The sequence below is a fragment of the Neopsephotus bourkii genome, unplaced genomic scaffold (genome assembly GCF_033783945.1).
Source record: "Neopsephotus bourkii isolate Nb327-2 ecotype Australia unplaced genomic scaffold, CSIRO-AGI_Nbou_v1 NB_1248, whole genome shotgun sequence".
Taxonomy (NCBI): Eukaryota; Metazoa; Chordata; class Aves; order Psittaciformes; family Psittacidae; genus Neopsephotus; species Neopsephotus bourkii.
The window spans coordinates 2,443,564-2,471,385 of NW_026901733.1; the positions used below are offsets into that span (position 1 = coordinate 2,443,564).

At 40.3% G+C, this 27,822-nt stretch overlaps 2 protein-coding genes across 2 annotated transcripts in view; both read left to right on the top strand.

Annotated features, from left to right (window-relative positions):
* The first annotated feature begins 1,000 nt into the window (after positions 1-1,000).
* Positions 1,001-13,802, top strand: LOC133218332 (beta-Ala-His dipeptidase-like). Its single transcript, XM_061364682.1, is given in 14 exon segments — positions 1,001-1,684; positions 2,509-2,617; positions 2,620-2,651; positions 4,255-4,417; positions 5,637-5,725; positions 7,676-7,876; positions 9,271-9,355; positions 9,916-10,076; positions 11,460-11,624; positions 11,807-11,823; positions 11,825-11,946; positions 12,248-12,395; positions 13,235-13,269; positions 13,272-13,802. Coding segments are annotated over 14 exon segments (1,473 nt in total). The 5' UTR covers positions 1,001-1,606; the 3' UTR covers positions 13,340-13,802.
* A 4,627-nt stretch (positions 13,803-18,429) lies between these two features.
* Positions 18,430-27,822, top strand: part of ZNF407 (zinc finger protein 407) — a 335,801-nt gene continuing 326,408 nt past the window's right edge. The window contains exon 1 of the mRNA XM_061364680.1: positions 18,430-18,567. The gene's annotated coding sequence lies outside the window, so the exon portion shown is untranslated. The remainder of the gene's footprint in view (positions 18,568-27,822) is intronic.

Below are 27,822 nucleotides of genomic sequence, written 5' to 3' on the forward strand. Positions count from 1 at the left end.
TTTCAAAAATATCACTGAATTATTTAAAATATTCTTAGGGCTTTTTCCTCATTTGAATGTTTCAGGTTGTTTTGTTTCTTCAGTGCATTGTAGTTTCCTTATTTCATTTTCTGAAACAGTTAAAAGCTAATGAAACATGACTTGAAGACAAGTTTCTCATCTGCATCTTTCCAGGTCATTTGCATGTAACATGGATAAAGAGGAAGATACCATCACCACAGTGCATGTTTCCTGTATAAGCAGCCCTTTTGTGATTCTGACCTTCATGTAATATTAAAGATATGTGTTTCTTCAAGTCACCATAAAGTATCAGCTATATGTATACTCATTCTTTTCATAGTCAAAATGCATAGAATTTAGCAAAATTGAATATTTGAATGGAAAATCATATATGGTGGGGACACTGATGTTTATGCATTGCATGAGCTTCATTACTCTAGGAGCCATGTTATGTGTAACCTGTGTTATGATCCTCCTTGTTCAAGTATGGCATACCCAAAAGGCCCTTTTTTGTAAGCAACTGTCTGATTTTCTATGGTAGGTTAAAAGAGAGCACATATAGTGGGCTCTGTTGAAAATATTTCCCAAACTGAGGTTTGAAAATGGCAAAGTAGAAAGCATGAATAAAATACATGTGAAACTAAGGCATTTGCAGGCTTTGTGGAAAATGAAAGACGCTTCCGTCCTTTTGTTCATCATGCTTGAGTTTTCAATCTATCTTCTCATCAGAGAAATGCAACTGAAACTATTAGTATTACCATAGCCTATCCCTTTAGCAATGCAGCAAAGTTGTGGAATTGTGGATGGACCTGAAACTACACATTTTGTTACCAGTATAGAATATTTTTAGATTCAAAGTGTTGCGTTTTGACCTTGGCGTTTATCCCATTGCACACCTCAATACAGCAACTATTCTGAATTTAGCCAGCCAAGGATTTAACTAGCTAAGTATTACTCTGCTAACACCAATTCAAGAACCTGCAGCAGGAACTTCAAGGAGGGAAAACACTTCTCAGAATCTTACGGGTTTTAAATATTTAGTTATCTTGTCAAAAACAAGGTGGCAGAGAGGTTTGCAAGTACTAAATGACTTCTGCATTTATGAAGTGTTTCAGTATTGACACTGTTCTTACTCAACTGCAAAACTATTTGTTGTCTGATACTCTCCTGTGTCAGGATAGCTCTACCTTATGTAAAATATGCAACATGTGCCAGTGAATCCATTTTTCTCCCATTCTGCTGGAAATGAAGAAAATGAAAGATGAATTCCCTGGGCTACCGGTGTGTGTCGATGTTTGCAAGTCTTCCCTGGGGTTGTCTTCCCAGAACACACAATTTGAAGTTTGTGCACTGAAAATTGATGTGAACTTAAAGGAGGCTTCAGTAAGCTCAGCACTTTACAATTGTCTATGCTTTCTAGAACTGAAATGAAGTGCATATTGCAGGATGTCTCTAACATGTTGTATTTTATCCTTAACTTTCAGATAGCCTCTATCCGGTCTAGTGGAAGGTGTCCCTGCCTCTGGCAGTGGGATTGGAACTAGATGATCCCTTCTACCCTGAACCATCCTACGATCTCAGCTCTGGGCAACAATCTAAGGCAGTAATGTCTTCACCATCCACTCCAGCGATGGAGACAGAGATTTTCCAGTATATTGATGAACACCAAAGTGATTATATTGAGGTAGAAACTATACTGCAGTGAAATTACGCGTGCAGAACTGTTGCCCCAGAGGCCTGTGTTTTATGTGCTAAATGAGTGTTTGCCACATAGGTAATGAGCAGGTTTCCAGGTCTGGCATCAAGTGTGCTACATGTGCTTCACAAAGCAAGGCTGCAAGGGGACAGTCTGTGCTGGGGACCCTTTGGGTGGAAGAGGGATTTGCATGGACTTCCAAAAACCAGATGGCTGCAGGCATTCTTTGAGTTTGTGCAGAGAGAGGCTCCACTGAGAGAAAATGCATGTTCAAGGGTGAAGCGAGCAGATAGGGTGCTCTCTCACTTGCTTTAGCTCAGCATTGATTATTGTAGGTTTGCTCTTGACAAGGAGAGGGGTCTTACTCCCATGTTGGTTTGTGCTTTCCTTTTTTCATTTTCCCTGTGAAGAGGCAGAAACATAATTATGCCAGTCAGTATGAGTTATGCTTTAAAGTGATGAGCACTTCTGAATCCTTATGAGGATCACTGAGGTAATTCATACATAATGCAATTTCTGCAATGCAAAATGGTCAGCATCTAGTCTACCTCCTCTTCCATGGGATTTTAGATCCCTGGTTGACAGTGCAAATGCCTAAGTGTGGGTACCCTCCTTGTTTAGAAAATCAGGACTCTCAACCCCGGGGACCCATCTAAGCAGTTCCTCTCAGTTCTGAAGCCTTATAGCATCCATGACATTGCTGTGATGGGATAGAAATTAAACCATCTTCCGAAGTGACACTTCTCATGTTAAAGGGCCAAATGCTGCAGCATCCTGGGTGATTTAACTCCACTTCTTTCCTCCTTGTGCAGGATCTTAAGGAATGGGTGGCTGTGGAAAGCGATTCTATTCAACCAGATCTCAGGAAAGAAGTAATAAGAATGATGACGCTGGCAGCTGACAGACTTGTAGCAGTTGGAGCGTTGTTAATTTAGTAAACTTGGGGTCATATCAGGTGCTTGTCTGATTCTTGCATTTAAAATATCGTATTTGCACATATGGTCTGCCTATTGCATTCAGTGCAGTTATGACATACAGATATTTTTGGTAGCTAAATAACAATTTATCAGTAGTTCCATAACTACGTGATACCTACTGAAATCAGTTCCTCTTCAGACTGTCTGCAAACAGATTTGGGAGACTACACAGGCAATCCAAATGGAAATAGATGTTTTCTGCATAGCATGGACAGTTTCATTTTAACTGGTGGGAAGCAGTCAGCAAAAGTAAAAGGCCTGAGTTTTTCACCAGGGCTCATTTTTACATTCTTCTGAGTAATGAAGCATTATAGTTAATGCATCATTCTTCACCAAGGTTGCCTATACGAGGGAGGTAGCTTTTACAAGGAAAATGTTGCCCAACAGAAAGTGCTAGCTATCTTGAGCATCACCTTTAGGTTTCGGAGCTTCTAGCAAACGCTTCAAGCCATTTTCTTAATGATTGTCGGAAAGCAGCACACGAGTTAATCTCTGCCTTTAATTGATTTACCTTACTGTAGCTGGAGGCTGTCAGATTTCTATTCTAACAGGAATCTAGAAGTTCACTAATAGTGATTCCCTTTTCCATTATCTGAGGATTACGGGAAAGACTGTGAGTCTTAGCAGAAGGACCTTGCATCACAGCACTGCTTTAATATTTCAGGTTATGTCATTTCATAGCTGTAATGAATGCATTTCAGTTTAATGAAATGTTGTAATGAAAAGTTGTAATGAATGCATTGCAGTTGAAAACTGCATGCACTTGGCATGCAGTTATGATTGCCAAAATATATAGCAAAAGTCTCTGTCGGCAGCAGTGGGAATGGATTACCTGTTGCTGGAGCAGAGACCAGAGATAACTTTTCCTCGCCCAGGGCAAAATAATGTTTCACAAAATGGGTTTTTTCTTTGATTGCTTAGCAGGAAGCAGCTACATTTTTTGTTTGCAGCAGGCCAATGCAGACTGATATTACTGGTGAATACAAGGCAGCACACACACATTCCTTCACTTACTTCTTTTGTGAGACATCCAGCCTCTTTTGGCCAGTGTGGAGACCTGTTCTGCACAGTATGTCACAGGATTATCTTAGAGGCTTAACCTGTTTCAAACCAGTCTGAAATAGCTGCCTCCTGCCAGCAAAATTGGATTTTGTTTTTGTATTTGAGGTTACAGGCCTCCTGCCCTCTGTCCGTGGTGAAATCAAACCCCAAATTAACTTGTGTGGCTTTTCACTACTTCAGTGTCACAATATATGCTTTTTCACTACAGCAAACAGCCAGTTTTGTCTTCCTCAGTGCTACAAAGTAAGAGTTTAGTAACAAGGACATTTATGACAGTAAAATATTAGAAGAGCTTCATAAAGTCGCTGCAGAATCTAAACAGGCCGAGAAAAAAGTTAATTTCTCTTGGTAGGGTAGGGTTGGTTTCACAACCTGATTTGTGCACCTGAACAAATGACAGCCAATTGAGTATGTAGAAATATTTTCACTTCTGAGAATTACAGAGTGTTTTTAATTATGTTTGAAAGTTTTCAAAGGTTTGTTTCTCCTTCGTTTGTTTTTTTTAACGTTTCTTCGCAGCTGCCTGGTGGCCAGGACAACCCACTGCCTCCTGTGATTCTTGGGGAACTGGCGGAGGCTCCACAAAGCCCCACTGTATGTTTCTATGGTCATGTGGATGTGCAGCCTGCCAAGAAGGAAGATGGCTGGAAAACTGACCCTTACACACTGACTGAAATCAATGGTGTGTTGTAAGTTTTGTATCATTGTTTGAATACACAACTGAGATTGAGTGGAAGGAGGCTCCCTCTATATTTAACCAAAGCATGAGGACTTCCCCCATGGAAATCTTTGGGACAAATCCAGCAGCCTTGAGTCTTGATGATGTGACTAGTGAGACTCATCAGTGACCTGCTTGATGTGGAAGAGCCACATGAGCTCTCAATGCTGCTTTAAGAGTATTTAATAGACAATCCATTTCTGCTTCAAATTATTAAGTTGTATCAACCATTATCCTCTCTTGCACTTCCTGTTCTTCCTTCATGATCCTTTAGTATCTCCACTTGCCACACTGTGTTAAGGAGCATTTATGGTGGAAGAATGTGAAGCCTCTCTTAATGTGATCATCCTTCCACTGCAGCTAGCTGAGCATGAAAAGCTCCATTCACTGAAGGAACAAAAATAATGGATAGATGGTCAGCAGATGAGTAAGACCCAAAGAACCCTGAAATCCTGATTCCCAAACCTGTGCTACACCCATTAAACTGCCCTTTCCTATTGCCTGGAACTGGTTCCAAACAGCCTTAGTGGGGTAACTCCTATGCCTCCACTGAAGACTGCCACAGAAATTTATCATTGTACCTGAAACTGAAATCTGTCTCTAACTTTACACATAAACACATGAAGTTACATACCTAGACTTGTAGCTTCAAGCTATTACTGTGACATTTATCTGTGGGGCTTTTGCTTCTTGTTATGTGGGCTGGCTGATGTGTACAGAAGCTGCATACTGTGCAAACACTTTGGGTGTGTTCACACTATGTCTAGTGTGAATAAAGAGCTCTTAAGAACAAAAGTGAAGCTCAGAAACTGTCATGTAGCTGAAACCACAACACGATGTACATATGTCCTGGTTTGAGCTGTAACAGATTTTTGTGGTTTACTTCCTAGTAGCTGGTGCAGTGCTGTCTTTTGGCTTCAGTCTGAGAACAGTGCTGACAACGCTGCAGTGGTTTAAACCACAACAATATATAAGGAAAGAAAGGAAAAAAACAGAAGTGTACCAGTCCATTAGGAAACACCCATCACCTTATTTAAAACAAGTTGATGAAATCCTGACTCTCCTGACGCTTTTACTTGACATACCACTACAGCTTCTATGGCAACAGGAATTTGCTGATTCCATTGAAGTGACAAGAGAAGTTTCAAAGATTGTTTAAAAGCTTTCCTCTTCTCTTTTTAAGGAAATCTCTATGGGCGTGGAGCAATAGATAATAAAGGACCTGTCCTAGGTTGGATAAATGCAGTGGGAACATTTAAAGCCTTGAAATTAGTAGGTATCAAGAGAATTATTATTATTATTATTACTATTATTATTCTTACAACATCTCTGGAGGGATACCTTTACATTCTTGTGACTTAGACGATACATCTCTGTCTCAACAGACTACATACATTTTGGAAATATTAGCTTATTTCTAATGCTATATCCAGGGCACTGATCCCACTCCAGCAAGAGTCTGCTTGTGAACATTTCTGTTTTGAACAGTCTGTATACAATGTAAATACGGTATTGCTGTCATTGCCCTGCAGAGGAAAACACACTGAGGGAAGCATTGAATATGTATTACTTACATTAAACAGCTTTGATACCCTATTCTCTTGAGAGCTTTTAAAATGGTAAAATAACATGTAGTGCAGATAGCTCATGAAGACTCATCTCTGCTGTTACAGTCTGCTGATCTTTGGTTTTGTCTACCTACAAGTTACCTTCAATTTATATGTATGTATGAAGAGAGTAAGTGTCTAAACCTGTTTGTAGATAATAGGCTGTTCTTTCAATGTGTTAAGATTTATCAAAGCAAATGCTTTGAATGAGTGCATTAACAAAGTACAAATACTTGCTTGGAGACTGACATATCTCTATGAGTTAAATTTTTGCCTGAATTACTACAATGACCAACATAGTTATCTTTAAATCAGTCTGCATATTTAATAATTTTGGGCTAGTTGTATATCCAGTGCAAAGCTAAGCCAACACACAGCTGAAACTTTTAACACGGTTAGCAAGCATCTGATAAGGTGAATTTGCACAACACATTTTGTTAGATTGCTGAGAAACAGTTTTGTGCCTCTTTTATGACATGGCACAAACTGAGCATTAAGTCTTGACCTCTAAAGTCCTTTTGCGGCCTTCTGGAAAACTAATGTTTTTCTTGCATCGACATTACTGAATTGAACTCAGTGTCTCTCAAGTGCTAGCAAACCCGTGTTATTTGTCCACAGATGAGCTGTTGGAAGTGGATATGGTTATGGGGCTGTCTGCATCTTTCTAGTTTTTCAAATCGCTAACAGCTATTTTGGCATTTTAACAAGCAAGCAAATAAAAGAAATCTTTGCTATATGAAGTCTTTCCCTAGAAAACAGTACAGCCCATCAAACAATATTCATGAACAGTTTGTTTCCAAATTTTTTGTGGTCGCTTGATGAACCCTTGGTGCACCCACCCATAACAGAAGTTCATTTAATTCTACATATTTGTTCCTGCATTTAAGCTGAGTATTGAATCAAGAGAGAAAACATCTTAAAGCCTGTAATGAGAAAATGAATTGGAACAGGAAACTACGTTCAAATTTGTATCATCTCCTATGGGAAGTGTCAGCATTTCTAACTCGCACTATTCAATAATAGAAGCTCTCTAATTACCCTTGGAAATGCAGTCTTATGAACCAGTAGGCAAATGAATTCATGAGTGCTAAAAAGACAATTACAGTAGAATCACCAGCAGACTTTTTTCCACCATGTGAGTAACTCTGGCCGTAGATAACATGTTGGGGTAACCACAGCAGTGCACCTCCACCAGTGCTTCCCGCATGGGCACTAACACTGGAAATAAAGAGGCAGGAAATTTTCTGTGACAATGCAACTGATATTACACAGTTAGAATTTCCAAAGCAATTAGAATGTTTAATAGCACTGAGAGAAAGCCAATTTAATGAGATAGTCCAGCAAGTCTCCTGAAAATACAAAGAAGGAAAAAAAAATATTGCCTATTCTCCTTCAAAAATGGAAAGTGCATAAAAACCTGAAGACAACCAGTATTTTTTGGGGAAACTATGTATCTATCTATTACTGCCTTTCTACTGAAGCAAACTGTATATCCTACGTCCTTCTTTTCCTAACACAGCACGTACTACAAGCCAGTCTGCTTCTGATTTAAAAGTTTATTTATTTATTTTGAAAGTGTTTGTTCCTTATCTAGATTTCCCTAATGTTCATTTAGGCTATGCCAGTGAACTTCAAGTTTGTAATTGAAGGCATGGAAGAAGCAGAGTCCTTGGGGCTAGAAAAGTTACTTCAAGAGGAAAAACAGTGCTTTTTCTCTGATGTTGATTATGTTGTGATTTCGGACAGCCTCTGGCTCAGCAACAAGAAGCCTGCCCTTACATATGGGACTTGTGGAAATGCCTGCTTCTTTCTTGAGGTAAAGGACACAGGTTCAGTTGAACTGTGCCCCTGAGCAGAAAGCAGTGATGTACCTGCAATCACAGCTGCATCTGCATGCAGAGATCACCTGCGTGTGAGCTTAATATTTAAAAATACAGAGTTTTCTTCTATACTGTTTGTGGCTTGTGCAGATTTCCCTCCTCATTTCAGTTCAAATAGACTTTCATTAGTTTCTCTTCAATCATAATTTCTCTAACTGTCTCTTTCTCCTCAATCCCTTTCCTGTACCATTACTCTCCTGCCACACTCCCAGGCTTTTCTCATCACTCCCTCTGCAAGTCAACTCTGTTCTCTTGCAGCTTTGTCCCTGTACCTCCCCTGACTCTCTTGCTCCAAAACCGTTTCTTCTGCTGCTCTGCCCTTTTGCAGAAGACGCTGCTTAGTGCAATGTGTTTGCCTAAAGGGACTCATTTTAGTTGGATCCCTGGGTTTAAAAGCCACACAAAATTTTTGTGCCCATTGCCAGAAGGAAGTAACAGTGGACTGTAGTATATTTAGCAACTAACATGAGCTACTGTGAAATGAAGAGCAGAAGTTTCCCATCTGGAAACTTCCTGATGAAGCATAAAAGGAAGTCAGAGAGAAGATTAAAGCCCTCTGTAACTAAAGAAAAATCTACATTAACCTTTATGTCTGAAAAAGAATGAAATTAGTTTTTAGCCAAAAGGGCCTCAGCAGCCTTGATTCAATTCTTTTAAGTGTTGGTTAAGAAAAATTATGCTATTAAAACATCAAAAATGATCTCTGCCTGCTACCAGACAGTTGGCTGTAATGAGGTTTTGAGAAAAATGAAGAAGTTTGTTGCAGGAAAATAGTTTATGATAAACCTGAGTATGAAAATGTGTCTGGAAAAAAACCCATTTAATAAACCAAATGCCTCTTTCTATTCTAAAGCTGTATGAGTCAAGAGACTTCTAAATTCTTATTTGCTGCTATCTGAAATTAAGGTTGGACATACATTTTCTTAATGCAAATCAAGTAAGGTTCTTTCTTAACTGTATTATGAAGATTTTGCATTAAATAGAAGGGATAGAGAACTTGAATTTATTCTGCAATGTTAGAAACAGTAGTATGCAAGTGTTTCACTTAGGAAGTATTTAATTTTACTGAAGCAAAAGTGGGAATGGAGAGGGACCCTTGCTCTCAAATGCCTGTTAAGTGCTACAGACAGATGAGTTCCTCTTTCTAGTAGTTAACAACAGAGCCCTAACTTCTTTTTACCAAAGATGATGTTTCCATTTTATAAATAGAAACTCATAATTCTTTTGTGACCTTGTTTAAAAAACTGAAGCCACCGGTTGTGACAGAAAGCAACCACTCACAGAAGAATAAGGTAGGGAGTGTTTTATATAACCAGTAGTTTTGGTACAGGTTGAATGTGGCAGCAAGGACCTTCACTCTGGAACTTTTGGAGGCATCATTCATGAGCCACTGATGGACCTGATAGGTCTGCTGGGTAATAACATGCATCACTGCTCAGGAGTAACTGGGGAACAACAGCTCGCTATCAGCTTAAGGACAATTAGTGCCATGTTTATTTGACCCAAGTAAGGAAAGTCTAATGGAAGAAAAATGCCCAGGCTTCCAAATCTCAGAATAGCTATTGTGGCAGCAGCTGAAGAAGGAATGGCCCCAGTAAGGCCAGGACTTCAGACATGTGCCTGTTAAGCTGACGCTAGCCACACATCAATCAAGAACATTTAAGGATAGCTGACAACTTGAATAGAGACACCTGATGTTTTAATTCTGATTTGTATCTCAGTAGGATGATGTTCTCATGTCAACAGTTGGGCTGACACACCACACACTATAAACAGCAGTTCAATAGTTTTCTTTATAAATATGAAAATACATCAAGTTAGGTGCCACAACTTGATGGATGCAAGCAGTTGTTAGGAGTTGTTAGGAGTTAGTTGGTACCCTTAGTCAGTAAAGAGTTTGGTAGAAAAGGTGCTGTGATTGCCAAGTGGAAGAAATAAATCCTACTTGCACTGATATCTCTGTCTTATTTTGTAGACAGCCTTGTGGATCATACAGGTCATATTCAGATCCCTGGAATCTATGACAGTGTTGCTTCCCTGACAGAGGAAGAGAGGAAATGATATGAATCTATTGAATTTAATCTGGAGGAACATAAAAATAATAGTGGCGTGAAAAAATTCCTGTATGGCACCAAGGTAACATAAAACCTGTATAAACGGTCAGCAGAAAGAATTTAAATCACCCATTCATAGCATTTATATATAGAGCCAAACTGAAAGATCAATAACCAACTTAAAATATAATAAAGGAGCACAAAGCATTAAAAGGTAAATAAAATTAATCTGCTGAAAACATAAGCTACCGCATCTGGGGAAAGTGATTCAAAAGATGAATAATCAATGAAAAGGAATGATGCAAAACTAACAGTATTGCTCCCCCTTCCTTGCAACTACCCCCATGCCTAACTAGCCAAATAAAATAAGCGTTAAAACCCCTGCACACGGGTTGCGTAGTAGAAAAGAAGTTGTATTCGTCTCTGAAAAATGGGAGGCAGCTTTAGGCAGATGTGTTTTGGGTGGTTTTTATTTGTTTAATTCAGATGTTAATGTTTGCTGAGCATGCCAAAAAAGCACCCAAAGCTATAAGCCTCTCTTTGCCAGCACTTAAAAATTATGTCCTAAATAAAAAGCAGCAGGTAAGTGCTGGCTCAGAAGGATCTTTCTGCACAAGAGTGGCAGCTGGGAGAAAGGAGTGATTAGTTTTTTTATCACTAACATAATTATACTGGTATAAGTTCTAACATGGATGCTTTTATTTCCATGAAAAAGCTTCCAAATTAGCCTAAGCTAGATGGTAATAATCAGTAATACAAAAGTATAATGTAACTGCACTATATAAGTTTTGATGCTTTACACATATGACGATGAAGTGGTGCAAATTTTATGTGTACATAAAGCTCCAGTCTCATAAAACTGGAAAAGAAGGAAAGGAGCAGCGCCCTGGGGTTCTGCATGAAGACTAATTTCTATTTTATATGTTTCTCCTTTCTTCCTTAGAAATAACCAGTCTTTTATTTTTTGCCTTTTTTTTTTTTTAACCTTTCCTACCTTCTCCTGAAAAAGAGATCGACTTTGTTACTGAACATCATCTTACCTATTGTATTATTTAATGCTCATTAGTGGAACTTATTCCCTGGTATCATCTGGTTAAACTGGTAATAGGTTTCTCCTGCGAGAAGCTCCAAGATCAACAGATGGTCAGATCAGAAGTTGTTCTGATTTTACATTGTGCTAGAGAAATTTACTTCTATGATAGTTTAAAACAACTCTCTGCGTTTCTTGTTGTGCATGGAAAGCTATTCTCGTCCAAATATTTAAAAAGATAAACGAATGTTGACTGAAAGAAGTAATTTTTTTTTCAATGAAAAAGTATGTGCATGAGTTTAAATTACAAACATATTTAAAATAGAGGTCTCCACATACAAATTTGAGGATAGAAAAAGTTTTTCTTCAATTCTCATAAATTGTGAGTGGCTCCAGTGTCATCCCTTACATTTTCAATGTTACCTTTTTTTGAAGGAAGAAATACTTCTGCACCTGTGGCATTACCCTTCTCTCTCTATTCATGGGATTGAAGGAGCTTTTAATGAACCAGGAATTAAAACAGTCATTCCAGCAAAAGTCATTGGCAAATTCTCAACCCGTCAGGTCCCCCACATGGACCTTTCAGTTGTGAAACAACAGGTAAGAGGCAAACCTTTATTTTTGTCCTCTGCTGTATAAACTAAGGACTTCTCAGCACCTCATGAGTTTGTACCCAAAGTAGCAAAATGAGTGTTTCTAGCATTTATTTGTTTCTCAGAGCAGAAGGAAGTATGTGGGTGTAAGCTTGAGTTGCTTCTGATTGCAATGTGTTTTTGCTGCAGGTGGTGGAGCACTTGGAGTGTCTTTTCCAAGAGAAACAGTCCAAACAAACTGAAAGTGTCTATGCCTTTGGGTGCAAAACCCTGTCTCACTGATGTTAATGATCCACTATATAAAGCAGCAAGAAGGGCAATAAAACCAGGTATTTTCCTTCCCCCCCCCCATTCTTAATGTGTCTGCAAGTGTGCAGGGGAATTGTGCTCATCTTGCTGAATTGAAGCATATTTAATAGTTAGCCAAAAGATCTCATTTAATTTCTTTGTGTACTTATACAAAGCCAGAGGTTTGTAGAGTGCAGCTGACTCATGAAATCAGTTTGCTACAGGATCAAACCAATTTCTACTCAGAAGCTCTTAATATCAGCTGTGTCCTCAAAGATATGGTAGCAAAGACAAGCACCTTATTTCACTTAATAATGAATTAACTCTTCCCATGTATTTCAGTTTTTGGAGAAGACCCAGATTTTATCCGGGATGGTTCAACAGTTCCTGTTGCCAGAATGTTTCAGGCTATAATGCAGAAAAGTGTGATAATGCTTCCGATCGGAGCAGCCAATGATGGGGAGCACTCCCAGAATGAGAAGATAAGCAGGTTTCTTTTATTTGCTGATTTGCTCTGTAAGAGAAGGGGGAGAACTGAAGTCCTCTGGTATACCCATGACTAAACACAGCCAGATGGAAAGCTTTGCCATGCACTGGACAGTCCCAAACTACTGTCTCCAGCAAACTTGTTGCTGTGCCAAACACAAAGTAAAATTCCCAATGTACTGTATACAGATATATATTTTTTCACGCGAGTGTCTACCCAGTCTAAATACATTGGCAGTGAAATTAAAATTGCCAATGGAATTTGCCTCTGGTTTGAAAAGTTATGTATACTGGCACTCTTCTGTCACAGCATCCATTTTGAAGTATGCCAGTTGGATGTATGCAGTCTAATGGTTAAGTGAAGATTTTTACAGCTTTCAGTATAAATAAAGTTGCATTTATATTACAGGGACCAAAACTCATATAATTATACCAAAATTAACTTAAACTTGCCACTTGCGTTCATTCTTTCAGGCATTATGGTAAGAGACCGCTCAGCGTGTTGTCTGAACATTGCTGTAGCTTCTGAGTCATATCATGTTCAGCTTGAGAAACTGGAGAATTCTACAATAGTTCTCAAAGTGTTTTTTGTTTCCCCTTACTATAGCCTCAACCCTTTTGGCCACAGACAATAGTAATTAGGGGATGCAACACTGGGGAAAGTTTTCTCAGTAAACCCTTTGAATTCTCCTTCAATGCTAGTTGAAGGATGTCCAGAATTTCTCTGCTCTGGGTCCTTTTTTTTGGATGACCCATCTTGCAAATTCTTCTGAAGACTCTGGAAACTATACTGATTTCAAGAGCAGAACAGCTTGACAGGTCTTGTTTTTCTGTCCTTCACAGATACAACTACATTGAAGGAGCCAAAATGTTTGCAGCCTTTTCCTGGAGATATCAAAGCTCCATCGGCACTTACATGAAAATTCCAATACACAGACCAACAACTGACGGACCATCACAAGAAAATCAGTGAAGCATTTCTTTATTCTTAAGCTTTCTAACTTCCTGACCTGGCAAAACATAAAAACTGCATATTTAGTGGGTCTGAATTGGTGGAAAAAATAATTGTCATGTTATTACTTCGCATACTAATAAATAGCATGCATTTATCTTATCCCTTATGCTATAAAATAGGGTTATGGATTAATTATTCTTGCTGAGTGAAATATGTTATGCTTTAGTTTTAAAATTCCAGGCAAAGGAAATTTTTTTTTACATGTGTTTTATTAAAATTGCTTTATTTCTGTTTTGTAGTATCACCACGCTCATGCTGCATCACACGTATTCCATCTTCTGGATTTGAGCAATAAACAGCACTGTCATTTCCTAGCATAAAGAAAATTTCATTATGTAATCGTTTGAAGAAAGATCCACTATCAAGTTAATTTCTTCCCTGTCCTTCACAGGGTGCTGTAAAGACTTGCCTATGAACATCCATTTATGGAATACTCACTGAGGTCAACAGAACTGCAATAGTAAGTAAACCTTTATAGGTCTGGATTCTGCCTTTTTCCCAGTTTAATGCAGAACTCCTGTAACTGTGCTGTGAGCACACTTTTAAGAATCACGGCATAATATGGTTTTTATGTGACCTTTTGTACAATAGAAAAAAAGTTTTTGTAAGTATATTTTCTGGTCAATCTGTCATCAGAAGGACATTTTTCTACTCAATTAGTAACTAACAATTGTGGATTACTTTTAAAGCATCAGTTTATTTATCAGATAATTAAATCAAAGGCAAATGAGATAGTTTGAAATTTAAACAATAGTTGTGAGCTTGGTTTGCTGTTCAGGCAAAACATGTAGCACAAATAACTAAAATCTGTATATTTTTATTTCAAAATACGATTTTTACTCTAACATTTTGTTAGTTCACACACAGCAAAAACAACTGAACCACATTTGAACAAAAACTTATGAGTGTTATCCTTACTTTTAAAACAAATTACATTAATGAAATTACAGAAAGTAGTTGGCATATTTCCTTTCTCTCCTGCTACCTCCCTGCAAAAACCTGAAAGAGTATAGATGATTAAAGGCATAAGATGTGGATGTTGAGTCTACAGATGGAAAAATTGTACCACAGATCATCTGTATGAACAGCTCTTTAAAAAAGACCAACCCCTAATATGCAAGTTTCTGATTTTTAGTAGTTGCCCTGAAGTTCCTAGGAGCTGCAACATAAAAGTAGCTGGCCTCTTAAGAGATCTGGGAACAGCAATACTCTGGGATACTTAGGTTTCAAAACAGGTTTTCAATAAACACCCATTCTCAGACTTACCCGAGGCTGTGAGGCTCATATTTCAACTGTAAGAGCTGAGTAAGGCTCCTGGCTGCTGATGGTATTCACGGGAAAAATGATTTAGCTCAGTCTCTCTTACCTGTGTTGGCTCTGCAGACTCTGTAACTGCAGTGCAACTTTTGGTGCCTGTGTCAAGAAGGAGCAGTTCAAGACAAGGACCAACCCTCCAAAATCAGAAGACACTGTTTTGCACATCATCAACCTGCAGAACAAGTCCTCTGCAGTCTCTCAGCTGCCTTCACCCATTGAAACCATATAGGAACCTGTGTGGTAAGGAATGCTGCAAGGCTGAGCACTTCAGCACCTGCACATGACTCAGTGAAGATCAGCCCATGTTTAGAAGCTACTGCTCTATAAAGGTAAATGACTGAATTTTGCTGAAGTATTTGAACACATGCAATTGACATAAAACTTCACTGCAATCTCCTGTTCCACTGTGGCTTTACAAAGTGACTTCAACCATCAAGAAACAGTTACAACGCTTTTGGCAAGAGAGGAGTAGAAAGCTCAGTGAGGTAGTGGAGGTAGCTTTCAGCACTTTTCAGATGGTGTATTTCCTCCTGAAAGGTATAGAGGCTGTGTTTCTAGGAATAAAACTGCTCTGGAAGTCACTATAATCCATGCTTTCTATGGGTTCTACAACACTAAGAAATGCAACTGAAGGTGGTCTTATGCTATATGTATTTTTTTCTGTTGCTTTGGGGAATGCCAAGTAAAATACAGCCAGTAAGCATAATTTTATAAGCACAGGTACTACCAGGGCAGTGCACTGAAATGAGGGTCTGCTCTGAAACAGCCTCTTGCTACCAAGTTAAAACCATACATGTGAAGGAGCAGGACCAGTGAATTATGCAGACCATCTTTATGCCTCCTTCAGTCCTAGAAGAGAGAAAGACTTCAATTTCAGGTTCTCCTGGCCATGAAAAACAGCACTGGGGAATCCACTCCTATCCACAGGGGTATTGAGAATTACTCTTTCCCTTTTATACCAAGACAGCGCATCCACCACTCATCCTGTCTTTTCCTTTTTTTTTATGTTGAGCGGCACCTCATCAGTCTTTTGAAGAGAAAAAAAAAAAATACAAGTGCTTCATATGACCATTAATTGTTACTCTAGTGATACTGACTACTGTGATATCAAACAGACAGAGCTTTAAGTTACACAGCCAAGCAAACAGCTGGTACTGTTCTTTAAGTGAGAAACATTTCTAATGAAATCAGTATTTTAGTGTGGAAGAAACACAGCACCTGCAGAATCATCCCTAATGTCATTCTGTTAGAAAATAAATACATTCTATGTTTACAATCAATTTATAAACTACTTCATTAACTAATTAATGCTTTACTAATAATTGACTTATTCAGTTTGCATTTTAATATATTTTAATTAGTATAAATGTTTCAGAACAAACGCCAAGCATTCACATTTTTATCATGACTTTAAAATTATGTACATACAGAAACCAGAACATTAAATACAGGTAAATCTGTGAACATTATATAAAGCTTAAAAATAAAAAACATTTTAGATTTTTCTTTTATTAATAGCGAGTCTTCCTTGTTTCTTCTACTATACCAATGGCTCCCTCTTCAGGCTATTCCTAAAAAATGTTGCCTCTCTTCATTTTCTGTTAGAAACATTCCAGAAGAACGATTACAGAACCGTGGCTCAGTGATCGTGCCTTCTCCCTCAGTATGCCTCCTCTCAGTAAGCAGATGAAATAAGTGATGGACCAGGCGTGCTGACCTGGATACTACAAATATTTAAATACATGTGTTACCCAAGGTCCAGACCTACAAAAATTCTGAGGCATCTGAAAGTAGTTTGTAATCCACGGAGTAACCGAGCCTGAGGGACATTAAAAAGTTGTTCTACCAATTTTCGAATGCTGAAAAATATGAAGAACAATTAGATTCTTCTTAACTAGTCATTCTTAAAACTGCCATTGTTTTCCGTAAGTCTCTTGATAAGCTACTAAAGTTCTTAAATGGACTTATAAACGTATATATAACTAAAGGTATCCTACAAATTAAGGAGACTTCCTCCCTGTAAATTGTTATTACAGAGAGGACAATTAAAATATGTAAAATAAGCTTTAGATACTGGAGCAACAAGGAGTTATTCTCTTACCTATGTTCTGTGTGATACTTTATGTACTGATACTCATGTGTTTTAAACATTATTTACTTCAATCTTTACCAGACTCTGCTTGTTCATTTGGGTTCTCCATTGTCATTTGATGAACAGCTTAGGCTGTAGCGACTGCTTAATCCTCAAGCCATACTCACAGCCTTGACAACCTGCTCCAGGATTGGCAGTGTTGTGTCGTAAGGCTAACAGTAGCCAATGCCTACCTGGCTACATAAAACTGGAAGCTGTTAGGCCCAATTAGTAAGCCTGGTGCTGTGCTGTATACACTGTATGACAGTGGATTTAGTCTGAGAACAATGCTGGTAACACACCAATGTTTTTAGTTGTTGCTAAGTAATGTTTACCCTGATCAAGGACTTTTTGGTCCCATGCTCTGCTAGTGAGGAGGGGCACAAGAAGCTGGGAGAAAGCAGACAGTACACCTGACCTGAACTAGCCAAAGGGGTATTCCATACCACAGCGCATCATGCCCAGTGTATAGACTGGGGGGAGTCCAGGGGAAGGCCCAGATTGCTGCTTGGTTGTGCTGGGGACTGTTCAGCAGGTGGTGACCAACTGTATTGTGCATCACTTGTGTTTATTGTTTTTTGCCCTTTCCTCTTTTAGTTTTGTATCTCTCTGTCAAGTCTCCTTTCCATTATTATATTGTACTTTAATCATTAAGCTGTTCATATTTTAACCCATGGGTTTTAATTTTTTCACCAGTTCTCCTCCCTGTCACACCCTGGGGTGGAAGTGAGCAAGTGGCTGTGTGGTATTTAGTTGCCAGCTGGGGTAAAAACATGATAAATGGTAGACCTACATTTTAAAAATCGTAAGAAACTGTGAAAAACCAACAGCATCTCACCATAGATGTCAAAAAACTCTTTAGACCGGACTTCTTTTCAGCACTCGTCATGTGACTCGGCTTGAAAAACGGCGAAAGACCATGAAGGGTTTCATTAGTTTCTTCATGAGCTTGTAAAACACAACATGGTTTACAAATCACCTCCCCCCACCTTGTTCGGCTGTTTCTCTTTTGAGCTTCATCCTGCTAAAAATACCAAGCACAGCTCGGAGAGTTTGTATCTCAGTGAATGATTCCTGTGCACCCTCTCATCTATTCTCTCCTCTTCTTCAAAGCACTCATCCCACGGCTTAGAACCAGTTCTCACTGCGCTGCCCACGTGGCGTGAGACTGTAAAACACAAGTTTATTTCATGGACGCCCCTGTACGGCACAAGTTTATGACTGCGCGGAGCAGCAGCAGGACCTGCCGTGGCAGAGACCGGACGCACATACGTCTTTGCCAACCACAAACGAAGGTGCGGTTTTGGGCACTTCGCGCCAGCCTTCACCCGCACGGGGCCCGGAGCCATGGCCCCACCGCTATGTCCACCCTCAGCCACGAGGGTCAGCGCCAATCCCGAGCAACACCCCCGGGGCTCCCTCCTTCCTGCCCGGGTAAGGGAAGATGGCGGCCACTCGCGCGCCCCCGCCCACCCCGCGCAGCGGCCGTTGGGCACAGCCCCTCGCGCCCGAGGCAGCACGCGAAGTACACCGCTCGAGCAGCACCCCACTGGCTCCCGCCTCGGCGCCGCGCCACGTCACGTTACGTTACGTTACGACTCCCGTTCCGCGCCGCGCGCCTCGCCCCGGGCGTGACGCAAACCGGCGAAATCTACGGCGCGCCACTTGTGACCAAGCTCATCACAAGCGGAGGCGGACGGCTCCCCCCGCGCGGTAAGTGTTGCCGGACGAGACGAGGGCGTCTCGCCCCCCCGCTCCGCGGGGCGGGGCCCGCTGCAGATCCGGACCCCTGCGGGGGAGGCTTTGGGTGCCGCGGGGCCGCAGCTGATCCCCTGCAGGGCCGGCGTCTCCCCTACGGCTTTTTGGGCCTCTCTGCTACCGTCGTTTTTTTTGCGGTGGTGGGCGGGAGGCCAGCGGCGCTCCGCCGAGCCAATCCTGGCCCTTGTTCCTCCTCCGCTGCACGATGATTGGACAGGGCGCCAAGGGCGGGAACAGCGCCCAGCGCGCCCATTGGCTGCTTCAGCCAGCCCGGGCCAAGGTTCTTCTCTTCCGCTCTGCCTCAGGCGGCCGGCGGGGAGGAGAGGGGAACAGCGGGGCAGGCAGTGGAAATGGGGAAGCCGGTCCCTGCGAGTGACCCTAGTTGTAGGGGACTGGCGGGGGCGCAGGCGCCGGGTGCGGTGCCCCTTCGGTGCCACTTAGGCTGGCCGCCAGTAAAGGGGCCGCCGCGCATGCGCGGGCCGTGAGGCCGGGCGGGGCTGGCTGCGGCGGGACTGCGGCGGCCGCTGCCCTCATCTTTCTCACTGGGAGCGAGGGGAATAGGAGGGCACAGGGGGGGCCGTTGGCTTTGCCAGCTGGCGCTCCACGGCGCAGCGCCGCTTCATCGCTGCGTGGCGACTGTTGGGCGTGTGCGTGACAGCCGTCACCGCGGCGTCTGCGCAGGAGCAGCGGGGCGGTGGCGGGGGCCGGGGCTGGCTCAGGTGTACGGTATGGCTGGTTTGCTCGGCCGTACCTTGGCAGTGCTGGGGCTTGGTGCGGCCCTGCGCAGCCAGGAGGATGTGGCTTCCGGCATGGTCCGGCTCTATGTTGAATGGTTTTGCTGCTCGCGACCCACGTTTATTTAGTTGCTCCTGCTTTCACGAAAGTCGCTGTAGCGTAAGAGCGGGAGGGTTCGAGTTGTGCGGTGACTGCAGAAGCTTTGCAAGCAGTTGCTGGAAGAGGTGAAGAAACAGTTGTAACAGTTTTCCCTTTACTCTTCTAATAATCAGACAGTAGTCTCTGAGTCACAATCACGTTCTGCACTTCCACGGTCTTACGTTTTTCAGAGAGGTTTTTGTTGGTTCTAGGCAATCGGTGGGCTTTCAGGAGACCTCAGATTCACAGAATCATTTGGTTTGGAAGGGACCTCTGGAGACCATCTAGTCAAACCTTCCCACGAAGGCAGGGCCATCTAGAGCAGGTTACATAGAAACATGCACAGGTGGGTTTGGAATGGCTCCGGAGGGGTGAGACTTCAGTACCTCTCTGGGCACCCTGAGATTGCAGTCAGGAAAATGAATTCCCATAATTAGCATAGCAGTTTCTAAAGAGGTATGCATCCTGAATGGAAAAAGTTTGTAGCACTTTTGAGGGACAGGTTATCATCTTGTTTAATTTGACTTTGTTACAACAAGTTTCCCGTTACCCCTTCAAGTAATGTGGGTGACGCATGAACCACAATGTTGTTCTTAATGTAGTGTTGGTTAAGGAGAAAGAAAAGGGAAACACATTTAGTTTGTGATCTGTATGCTGTAGCTATTGGCAGTCTCAAAATTCACACAAGTATAGTTTTAATTTTTGTTTTCCTGTACCCTCTTTTCTTCTTTGTGTAGTTGTCCTGATGCAGTCTCACAAGACCGCGGGTTTGCCACGTATTCACATTCATCTATATCATACTAAGCATGATGGCAACACCTAGGGAGTAGTAAATAAGATGAATCCAAAAGTGCAAGGGTTAGAGTGGCAGGAGTGATTTGCTGATGATGCAAAACAATAATAGAATAACATATAATTTAATCATTGGATATAATTTGCTGTGATTCTTACCTTAATAATCTAAAGGTGTGGCCTGTGGAGACTATAAATTCTCCTTTTCCATTCCTGTATCAGAACATGAGTAATCAAGATGTTTGCATGAATCTGGAGCTTTGGATGTTGGGATCTATATTTTTCCCAGGTCACATCTTGTCATGAAAGTTGAAGACAATTACAGGCTTCAGCTTGGTCTCTCTTGCAATCTCCTAGACTGTTCACAGCAAGTTACATTCATCACAGAAGTAACATTACAGTCATTCCACTCTTATTTCATAAATTATTTCAGCATGGACACATAATCAGATTGTAGCTTTTATATATAATATATGGAGCCTGGCAGTGATTGTATAATCCATACATTTTTTAAAAAAGTCAAATGCACTGATATGACAGTGTGATGATGGACTGTGACTTTTTCAGTATGTTTGAACAAGTCAGTTTCATTAGCATTTTGGGAAATGTAATTCAAACGACCTGAATAAATACTTTACTATCATTCTTCTTTAGGAACTATTGTACTGTAACAGCATCAAAAATTTCTGATTTATTTGCATGAAAATTTTCTTTGTTAGAAACTTTTTTAAAACTTAGGCTGTGTTGTCTCCTTCTGTAGAAAAAGATTGCTTGGAGAAAGCATATGTATGAAGCAGTTGTCAGTTTCAATACTCTGTTAAAACCAACCTTTCATAATAGAGCACAGTATTTTTGTGTTAGTGTGCACAACATTAAGAAGAACATGGCTTTGCTTTGCCTAATTGCATTGTTTTGTTTTTAATCTTTGAATGTATACAGACTTGTGGTTTTGTGCATAAGCTAAAATGTACAGATGGATTGCCATATGAAGTGTGGTCGAACTGCAATTGTTGAGTGGCTCCTACAGTTGAATTTCCTAAGAGGGTTAGGAATTTAGATATTCTCTTTCTTGGAGAAACAAAAAGGCTGCAATAGAGGGATTACCCCAGCACTGAAGTAAAAATACTGGTTTAAGATATGCCTGATCTAGTGATTCATTTGAAATAATGCTGCAGTATTATAAGGCATGTTAGAATGACTAGGCTCACTTTTTAGGTTGCATATTCTGAAATATAGGTTACTCTTTTCATGGAATCATAGAATGGTTCAGGTTGGAAGGGACCTTAAATATCATATACTTCTAGCCCCCCTGGATGGACAGGGACGCCTTCCACTAAACCAGGTTGCTCAAGGCCCTGTCCAACATGGCCTTGAACACTGCCAGGGCTGGAGCATCCACAACTTCCTTGGGCAACCTGTTCCAGTGCCTCATCACCCTCTCAGTAAAGAACTTCTTCCTTTTATCTGACCTAAATCTCCCCTGCTTCAGTTTTTGATAGTCAACAAGCTATTCTGTAATAAGTTTTTTAATAGTCAGCAGCTGGCCAGTTACTCTATCCCATGAAGGTATTAGTCTGTGTTAGCCTTGCTAGCTGTGGCCACCTCTGCCTAAGGTGCCGCTGCCTATAGTGCCTGGCTAGTGGCTGCACAGACATGAAAGTGGTGCTCCCTCCAGGAAGCAACTTGAGTGGAATGAGCAGAATGAATGATGGCAGTTTTTTGACTGACACAAATGCATACAGGAAATGAGCAGTGTGCCACACTGGAGATACTTAGTCCTAGTAAGAGGCATAGAATTATCCAGGGATGTTGAGGAGAGAATTAATTAGGAGTGGGGCTGCACAGGAGGTGGCACTGACAACTGCTTAAATGTTGCTTGGCCCAGGGTGTCTAAAGTTCACATGAGATCAGCCTGGTAACATCAGAGTAGTTTAGTCTTTGGTCTGTCTTCCTTTGCAGTGGACATTCTTATGGCATTGCATGAAATTGTATGAAGGTTTAAATGAAATATAGATACATTTTTTTCTAAGCTGATAGTTTTTTTTTTTTCACTTTTGTGATTTCAGCCTGTGCTAAGACATAAGTTCAAAGGGTTAATTTGAGCATGTATAAAGCCACTGTGTATATAAACCAGTGAAGTGTATGTGTAAAACCAGCGAAGAAGCAAAAAATGTAAAAACATTCTTGTCATCTCTAATTTATCACCTGCAGAAATTGCAAAGGTGTCTTTCTTCACAGAAAGAAGTTGTGTGTTTACAGCAGGGGAGCTGTACCCGCCTTCTTGCTCTGCAACTGTGAATTCTTGTGCTCCTGTTTCTGCCATCTGTTAGCAAAGGGGCTGTAGTTACAGAAGAATCTATAGCCCATTCTAGGTGTTTATGTTAAATACAGGTGGAAGTTTTCTAATGTTACTTATTTCAGTTCTTCAGCATGTGAAGGTGAAAGAAGATTCTGGCCCAGACATAAAACACTGCAGCAATCTTTAGAGCAGGATGAAGTCTAGTTACTTTCTTGTCTCAATAAGAAAAGGAAAATTACTGTAAGTGCTAGCCAATTCACACATTTCTTTACAGAGAAATAACCTAAGTGCCATTTAGAAACAGTCAGTAATGATGTTCTAAAAGTAAAGTGCTTGTTTGTGTGGCTCTTGACTGCTTTCCAGTCCTGCATTAGCAGAGTTGTTGATTGCTGATTCTTTGCTTTGTTCTGTTTTGTTTTCTTGTTCTATGGCAGGCTGTTGTGTTTTCTGAGTAGTCTGGCCTACTACTGAACTACTGTCTGTAACAGTATGGGTTATATTTAACTTGGCTGGGAAGCTGTGAATATTCTTAGTTTTCTTTGGTCCTTAGTGGCACAAGCATAAATTTTAATTGCCTCTGCCCTTATGAGTCTAAAAATACAAGCTGTTATAGGTGTGTGACATATGTAGTGGCCAAGGAGCAGGCACGCAGAGTAGTTAGGGTGTGCAATATTTTGGTATGTAGACCTGGATGAACACATCTGTATAGGTTACTCTTTTGCAAAAACAAAATCTATAGATGTATATAGATGCTTTCCTATGTGGTATTTCTTTGTTAAAAAGAAAGTTTCTTGCTATCTGTAGCCTTATCTTTGGTATTTCAAAAGTATTCCTCAAGATATAGGTACAAAGATTTTAAAAATAAATGCTAAATTCACTGCAATTATGAGCTACAATGAAACTCAACCAAACAGTAATATTAAGTCATAATTTTATATAGAAATCATTGGTTTTTATGGTATTTTTATCATGGAATGCATATAGTTATGTGGTATACAAATATTTCTGTAGGAAACATTCCAGCAAGAAGTTTGAAATGGGTGCACAAGAATTCTAATTCAAGCCATGTGAGAAACCAACTGTTCTGGTGCCATTTGGATGGCTGGAAGAGCTCTGCTATGGCTTTATACTTCTGTACATGGGAGTTCTCTCTTAGGGCAGGTTTTTAAGCTTGGGTTTGCTCTGGAAGAGTCCGTGGCCTGCATCCATTTCCATTCGGTGCATTAGTGATTGGGTTTGTTTGCATTTGTTAAGTTAGTAGGACATGTTTGCTATAGATACATGAGGTAGTCCACCTAAGCTGATTTTAAGACACACCTTAGCAGGAGGAGGCTTGCTTACTTTACCTGTTACTTGTGGTACGTAGCATATTGGCGTCATCCACTTCTATGCTTGAGGGAAAAGCATGAACAGGGGTCAATTAGGTGCTTTGGTTCATGTGAGGAAGGATCAGGCTTACTTCTGTACTGCCTGAGGGGTTTGTTGAATCTGGGAAGCACTGTGCTGGCTCTAACCGTGTGTGTGCTGCGGAAGAGTCAAACGCCTGCTGTGTGCAGAGAGCTCGCTGGAAGTGCTGGGTTTCCTGATCACCTTCTGCAGGGTGAGGAAAGGTTCACCTGCACAGGAAATTCCACCTTGCTGAAAAGTGTCAGATTTCCTGGTGTGTGGGGTGCAGGACATAAGCTTAAGACTTCTGAGGATCACACAGAATCATACAGAATCAACTAGGTTGGAAAAGACCTTTGAGATCATCAAGTCCAACCTTTACCCCAGCACTGCCAAGTCCACTACTAAATCATGTCACCAAAGGCCTCATGCACATGTTTTTTTAAACACTTCGTGGACGGTGATTCCACTGCTGCCCTGCGAAGCGTGTTCCAGTGCCTGATCACCTTTTTTCCTAATAGCCAGTCTAAACCTCCCCTGGTGCAGCTTGAGCTGATACTTCTTGTCCTGTCACTCATTACCTGTGAGAATAGATCAGCCACCTCCTTGCTCCATCCTCCTTTCAGGTAGTTGCAGAGAGCGATAGGGTTCCCCCAAGCCTTTGTTTCTCCACACTAAACAATCCCAGTTCCCTCAGCCATTCCTCATCACGCTTGTGCTCCAGACTCTTCAGTAGCTTCACTGCCCTTCTCTGGACCTGCTCCAAGTATATTGACTTTTATGTGATACACAGCATATGTGCCCATCTTTCTCTCCAAGAACCATGGCGTAGAAATACAGCACTTTCGCATTTGGCAATCCCATGCAATTTGTTAACAAGGAAAAAGAAATGCATGTTGTATGCTTGTGTTCCATTGGTTGTTTAAGTGAAATCATACATTAAAGTTGGATTGTTTCAAATACGAAGGATATCAAACTCCAGCAATTCAGTAATGACAAAATGTTGTGCTCTCTTAGTTCCTTCCTGTGTAATGTACCTTCTGCAGGGGTGTATTGGCACTGGATTTGGGACACTGGATGTACATCAAGAGCAGCAGTGATCCTTGTGTGGTTTTTTTCTTTTTGTTTTTTTTACTGTTTTCTTCACTTCCCATTTGCAGTGGTAGTGAAATAAATGCTGCTTCTTTTCATGCTCCCTATGTGAGGCAAACCTAGATTTATCTTACTCTTTAAAGGGAAGGAGGTTCTTGCCTTATGTCATCTAAATTGGTAATAAGATATGCATTTCTAAAAAGTCAAAACAGAAGAATAAAGAATCTAAAAGCATCGATAAGCTGCAGCTTGTTTGTTTGTTTTGGCAGGTCCAGAATAAAGTGCTATGAATAAAAAAAATTACTAGTTTAGCATGTGCATCCTTTAGTGGGCACAGCCTGATTGTTGTAAGTCAGAGCTAATTTTTTTTGGATTGGATCCAGTGTTAGAATAATATCTGAGTTCAAAGACACAGTACATAAAAATGTTTTCTGGATGTTGTCTTCGAAATCTGCCAACTTCTATTGTTTTGAGTTTTATTGGTACAACAATGGACTGATTTGAATTGCGTTTGTTTTTTCTTCTCCCTGTTGTTCGCATTTTCATTTTAAATTATTTACAAGTCTGAGGCTTGGAGATGAGAGCCTAATGAATGCTTTTAAAAATAAAACCTTCTTCTTTAAGCATGTTATGCTTCGTGTTTTGAATTTATACCCCGAGCCTTAATGAATAGTTTCCTAGTTACTCTCATCTTAGAATTTGTGAGCTGTCCTATTTGCAAGTTTTACCTATACAATGGAAAGATAATTCCTGTTTACCTTAAATGAACTGTACTTCTTATCAAGCTTAAACTACTAATTAGGGGTAATATGGCAATAAATACTATGTCAAACCTTTTAACAATGAAAAGATGCAGTAGTTTGTGGGCCTTTTCCTGGTGCTTTCCACATAAGAATAGTGTGGTTTTTAGTATCTTCTATCAGGTTAATAAAAAGTATTTTAGTAAAAAAGCAGTGGCCTATAGGTCCTTACAGGAAGTATGTCCACTTCTGCCCTGCATTTAGGAAGATATGTTGGTGCCCACACACTACAGTGTAAGCCTTGTTGTTTCAAGGCCTCACATAGATGGCAAACATATGAAAGAGCCCTGACAGCTTCATGTGTATGTGCATGTGATATTTCGTTAAGTTACTGTGCTGAAAAGAATTACTAGGACTAGCAGTAGTTGCTTTATTTTGAGTGTACGTTAATGTAATTTAATCAGGAAGGAAAGAAAACGTGGGACAAGAATTTGATGTCATTTACCTGACCATAAAACGGAGTACCTCCATTTAGTTTAACAGAATTTTTTCAATTTGTGTCAAAATTATCAAAATCACAGCCTGACACAAGCTCTCCATCTCATACTAATTTGTGCACACAAACACAAAGAAATCAAATAGTTGGCTTCTTGTGGTGTGGCTTTTTTTGTTGTTTGTTTGTTGGTTTTTTTTTCTTTTTGTTATTTTGTGGTGTTTTTTTTTTTTCGCTAAATCTTAACCCAAACCCCAGAGGCTGGGTTTTGAGCAGAGGTTTTGTAATACAGTTTTGTTACTTGTTGGTACCAGGAACTTTGCGGATATGATGTATGAAAAAACATTTTTTTTTTTTTTAATTGTCAGAGCTACAGAGTTGTCAATTTGAGAGCCACTCTAAATCTAGGTAGCTCGAAAATTCTTGACAAGTATTTCTTTGACTCTCTGTGTGTGCCTCTGATGATACCTGCAGAGGGCTGTATGTCAGCTTTGTTCCCTGCCTGATTTTCTTTGTGTCTCTCAGAGTTTGCAATATGGATAGCAACCTGAGGATGGAAGGAGAGGAAGAGACTGAAGAGAAAGTCGATGTAGGTGTCTTGTTGAAGGTGTCCCTTCTGCTGCTCCAAAGCAGACTTCCAATGAAACAGAAGGAGCTCCTTCTCCCAGATTCCTTCTTGGGCATAAGGTTATTAGGTACAGTAGATGGTTATTCAGAGAGGGCAGGTTAAAACCTGAAAATATGTTTTGCTAGCTCTGTTGGTTTTTTTTTAGGTAAGGAACATGCTGAGCTTTGCAGTGGAGACTGACTTGCAGGAATACCTTCTCTTTTTCTTCATTCACATCACCGTCGTCATTTTAGATGTTGTTGGTATCAGTAAAGTGTATTTTGAGGTACAGTGTTGAATAAACTTCTTTTTGATATAGAATGGGTACTTTTGTATTTTGAATGCAAAGGGTATATAATCCGACGGGATAGTTTTCTGAGAAGGTGGTGTACAGGCATAGGTAATACGTTACACTAGCTAATACAGGTGTAGAAGGAGGAAGGCTTTCAGGCACACAAGCTTGTCTTCTGCTGCTGATACCAAGATAATTAAAATATACTTAAAATGAAAACAAAATTAGTCTCTGAAGTTTATACTTAAATCTTTCAAGAGTGTAGGAGTGTGTCTTTTTCTGGGGTCAAATAATGTTTTATTTATACATTTTTTATAAGTACTCAAAGGTCATAAGACCTGTAACTACAGTGTTTTGGGTGACACATAATCTAACTGACAGTGCCAAGAAGACCTCAGTTGATATAGTTGTAGCCATAGTTTCAATTTGGTTTTAGTTTTTAATTATTTTTCATCCTTGTAAGTTATGTTTCTAAGCTCAGTGGTGTCCGTTTTAGGAGAGGAGAAATATTCCACATTATATTTAAATTTTGTTTTTATAACAGAAAAAGAGAATTGCGTATTTCCTAAACTAAAATTGCAGTAGGAATTTTGCTTTATAAAAGAAGATGTTCATAGTGCTGGAATTGTCTAAGCC